The following is a 4,592-nucleotide window of genomic DNA, read 5'->3' as shown; positions in this document are numbered from 1 at the left end:
TTAAAATATATAATTTAATTTAAAAAGTCAATTTAAAAAGCCAATTTAATTTAAAATATGATTCAATATAATTTAAAATTAGCACTAAAAAGTGCTGTTTGGAGCACTGAAAAGTGCTGTTTGGTGTTTTTTTTTTATTTTTTTTTTCTTATTTTCAGTGGAGGGAGGTTAAATGCATTACGCACAACTTCTCGGGGCCATTCCAACACCGAGAAAGTGTGGGACTCCCCAAGCGATCGCCCCCCGTTTCAGAGGGGCGATGTGACAGCGAGGGTTTACCCACTAAAACTCCTCCCTCCACTTGCGCCCCCTGTTACTCCGCCTGCTCCCAGGGGTTAATATACCTCGCCGCACTGCCCGACGGCTTCTTGTGCCGGACCCTTTCCTTGCGAGCTTTCAGGACCACTCGCATCGAATCTTGAAATTCGAGGCGAGTGGGCCTTGAGAAAGATCTGCTTTCGCAAACTGCATCTGCAACATTATTTAAGAAAGATTATTTACACGGTCATATTAAGCTTATTAAGTTAATGTATTAAGCAATAAATAATTCTTACCGAAAAGGGCCCGCACAATTTTCGTGGGACACAATGGTTGGCAACTGTCCGTGCCAAACCACGTGTATGAGGGTAGGAGGCTGTCTGCGACAGCCTCTCTAAAAGAGGCACTCAGTGCCTCTTTTAGATTATACCCTCCAACATGGGCAAAAAAGTCAACCTAAAAAATAATAAGTTATATCATTAATATATATACTCACACGTGTGTGCGCATATAGCAATGGAATAAATGCATACACTTACCACATTATTGTACTCCTGTTCGGAGCAGTTTTCGAAGTTGTCTACCTCTTCCCTCGTTTGAAGAGGTAGACATTCCGGCTTTCTCCCATAACTACGAGGGTGCTCCCTTTTGTTTATTATTCTAGAAAGAAGAAGTAAATTTTGTTAAATATTGCCATCATACTGTAATTTCAATTTCTTAAATTACATACTGATCCATTTTCTTTTCCAGGAGGTCCAGCTTTCTTGCGAGGTGCTCGTTCTGCGACATCAGTTTCTCGTTTTGCGACGTCAGTTGCTCAAATTGGGATCTTGTGATGGTTGCGGGGGTCTGTGGTGTTATAGGACGTGGTGTTATAGGACGTGGTGGTAAATAGGACGTGGAGGAAGAGGACAAATGTATTGGTGAGGAGGTTGGTGGTGGTATGGGAGGAGGATTGAGCAACGATGTCGACGTTGCTCCATGACTCTCCGGCGAATCGGCCTCCAGAAGTCGCCGGAGCTCCTCATCGGAGTCAAGAGCACTCGTTGATTGAAAGGGGCGTTTCCGTCGCCGAGGCTCCCCATCCGACGAGGTGGTCTTATACCTCGCCGGCTTCTGAATTGTCCTCTCTGAACGACGGTTTGGAATCTGAAAAACATATGAAAAATAATATAATGATATACCGATAATATATACAATATTTTAGATTAATTATATGATACAGGAGACTGAAACTTACCTTTTCCATTGCCTCAATTGTCTACGAAATTCGCTTCTCGAAATATGATCTTCTTTATGGGATGCACGATAGCGAATGACCGTAGCGAGTTGCATTTTTCTGCATGCGGTCGTTATAAACAAATGACATTCAAATTCCGCGCCAACTGTGCGCATGCCCTTAAGGATCTAACACAATAATACGCGTAAATATTAATGCACACATTATTAATTTAATTAATTTAATTCTTAATTTTTAATTTTAATTCATTAATTTCTTTAAACGCTATAATGTCTATAACTTTTAATTTATGATGCGCGTATGTTAGGTGTTGCGCGTTACGCGATCATGCGCAGTGCAGTTTGCGACACAAGACCGGGAATAACACCTCTCACGACGAAGGTGTCGGTGATTCGATACGCGCTCTGATTCCGTCTTGTTTGATTAGTGATTCCTTTGTTAGTTAATTACAAATTATTAAGTTCGTGAATTAACTCTAAAGCAGTGAATACTGGATGAGCAGTGGATTCGAAGGAAGGAAGGATAGAAGCAGAGAAAACGCCAGATAAGTATTGCCACGTGGTATTGTTAACAATACACGTAACAAATTATTATATATTTTGTATATTCTTTATTCAGTTTTCTTTTACACCCATGGATCGAGTTTTGAAGAAGTCGGTTTCGCGAAAACCGTATAATCAATTAAGCCCTAGGCAGAAACGAAATATTCGGCGCGAAATAACCTTAAATTTGAGGAAGTATTCACGTGACAATGAATTACAAAGTCCCCCTAATGTTTATAATCTGCAGGACATTCCCAGCACGTCTTCTTTATCCGTGCCTGTCAGTAATAATAATAATGAAAGTCTGCTTAATATTCCCACCACATCTTCATTCACGCATGATCTACCTCTTCTACCTCTTCATGCGATGATGTGGTTTGGGAGTCCGCTGGTACTGTTTCTGAAGTCTCATTTCGTGATCGTTTGGCATCTTGCTTTGTGGACAATAATTTAACGCACACTCAGGGGAACAACATCTTATCTCTTCTACGTACCCATTCGTGTTTTTCTAGTTTGCCGAAAGATATAAGAACGCTCATTGGCACACCTTGTACCAGTGTGGTCACCTCTGTGGTAGAACCAGGAGAGTATGTTCATTTTGATGTAGAGTTGAAAATCGTTAAACAGTCATCTCAATGTTCTTCAGTAATTCCTGAAAAGTTGCAATTGGATTTTCATGTGGACGGATGTAGTTTAGATAATTCCAATACAATTCAAATTTGGCCTATTCAAGTCAGAATTGTAAATATCTTAAATAGTAAACCCATTGTAGTAGAGATTTATAAAGGCACCCAAAAACCCAAGCATTGTAACAGTTATCTTCAAAAATTTGTCTCTGACATAAACTTGATAATGTCAAATGGAGGCATTACGTTCCACGAGAAAAAAATTCCAGTCGTATTAAGGTGATTTATTGCTGATGCACCAGCTTATTCGAAGTTCAAAGTTTGTGGTACATAGGAAAGAGGTCGTCAGGTTTTCAATGGTATTACACATCGTTTACGAAGTGATGAAGAATATACCAGGTGTTCCGATGAGGATCATCATAAAGATGGTCAAAGTCCATTAGCTTTGATGCCAATAGGAATGGTATCACAGGTGCCATTCGAGTATATGCATCTCGTATGTCTAGGTGTCATTAAAAAATTGTTATCTGCCTGGGTGTGTGGCAAATATTCCCCATTTTCAAAATTATCTTCTCGACAAATTTTCACAATCTCAGAGAGAATGAGAAGGATCAATAAATATTGTCCATCCGAGTTTGCAAGGCGTCCTAGATCAATAGATTTATTTTCCAAATTTAAAGCAATAGAATTTCGGCAATTTCTTTTGTATACTGTCCAGTTGTCACCTATGGAGTACTGAAGGATAATGTATATCGACACTTCTTGTTTCTGCACAGTGCCATAAAAATAATGGTTTCACAGGTTTTTGTTAGCAAATATTTAAAGATTGCAGAAGGAGCTTTGCAACAATTTGTTCGTCGTTGTGAAAAGTTCTATGGCCCAACTTTTAATTCTTATAATGTCCACGGTCTTCTCCACTTGGCGGCTGACGTCAGACGTTTTGGTACATTAGATTCATTTTCAGCTTTCCCGTATGAAAGCAACATGTCCATTTTTAGAAAATATTGCAGAAAGCCAGGACAACCCCTTCAACAATTTTCTAATAGAATGAGAGAGATAGAACATCATGGCAGTAATAAGGGAGGTGGTGATTCTTCGACCACCATTCAGGCATCTATGATGTTTCATAATAGTTGTGGTGCTATTTCTTACCGCAAACTTCAAATTCACAGCTTATTGCTTGGCACAGACGAGCGCGATAATTGCTGCATTTTACACGATGGCACAGTTTGTATAATTTCATCTATTAGTCCCCATGAAAATTCTTTTCGCTTAGGTGTACAAAGATTTCTACAAGTTGATGTATTCTATGATACTTTGAGCACTGAAATAACATATGTTAGCCAGGAAGATGTTAGGGCAAAATGTTACCGAATGCCATTGGAGGCCATGAACGTTTCCAACGAATCGTCGACGGATGAAGAAGACGATAACATATTGGGAATGTCCCAGTGGGTTATCGCTGTGCTGGTTCATTTTGAAACAGTATAATTTATTCCAAGTTGCACATCGTACATTACATATTTCTCGTGTTATGATAAATACTAATGTTATTATATATAGATACGAGAGAAATAAGATACGCATGGAAAACAAATAACTTTATGTTATAATCAATAATATCTTCCGTGCAGTATTGTATAGTATTATTTTAGTACTCTAAACTTTATATAGTACTCACAAATATTTTTAATTATTTCAGATACCTATTTTTCCGAGAATGCTTTACTACCAGGATTACCACCGAAAGTAATTTGGAACAAATGTCAAAACAGTATTATTATGAGTTGATTAATGAAATGAAATGTTATCCCGATACAATGCTGTATCCTTGGCTAGCAGCTAAATTAAATCAGCTTCAATTAGATGTCTACATACATAATTTTTCATTAATATATCTATTCCAATAACAAAAGGTAAACAAAA

At 38.3% G+C, this 4,592-nt stretch overlaps 1 protein-coding gene across 1 annotated transcript; it reads left to right on the top strand.

Annotated features, from left to right (window-relative positions):
* Positions 1-3,060: 3,060 nt before the first annotated feature.
* LOC143363726 (uncharacterized) lies at positions 3,061-4,188 on the top strand. The gene is given in 2 exon segments (XM_076804273.1): positions 3,061-3,376; positions 3,379-4,188. Coding segments are annotated over 2 exon segments (1,041 nt in total). The 5' UTR covers positions 3,061-3,114; the 3' UTR covers positions 4,158-4,188.
* Positions 4,189-4,592: the final 404 nt, after the last annotated feature.

Source organism: Halictus rubicundus, unplaced genomic scaffold (assembly GCF_050948215.1).
Source record: "Halictus rubicundus isolate RS-2024b unplaced genomic scaffold, iyHalRubi1_principal scaffold0107, whole genome shotgun sequence".
NCBI classification, from domain to species: Eukaryota; Metazoa; Arthropoda; class Insecta; order Hymenoptera; family Halictidae; genus Halictus; species Halictus rubicundus.
This window is presented reverse-complemented; position numbering and strand designations above follow the sequence as displayed.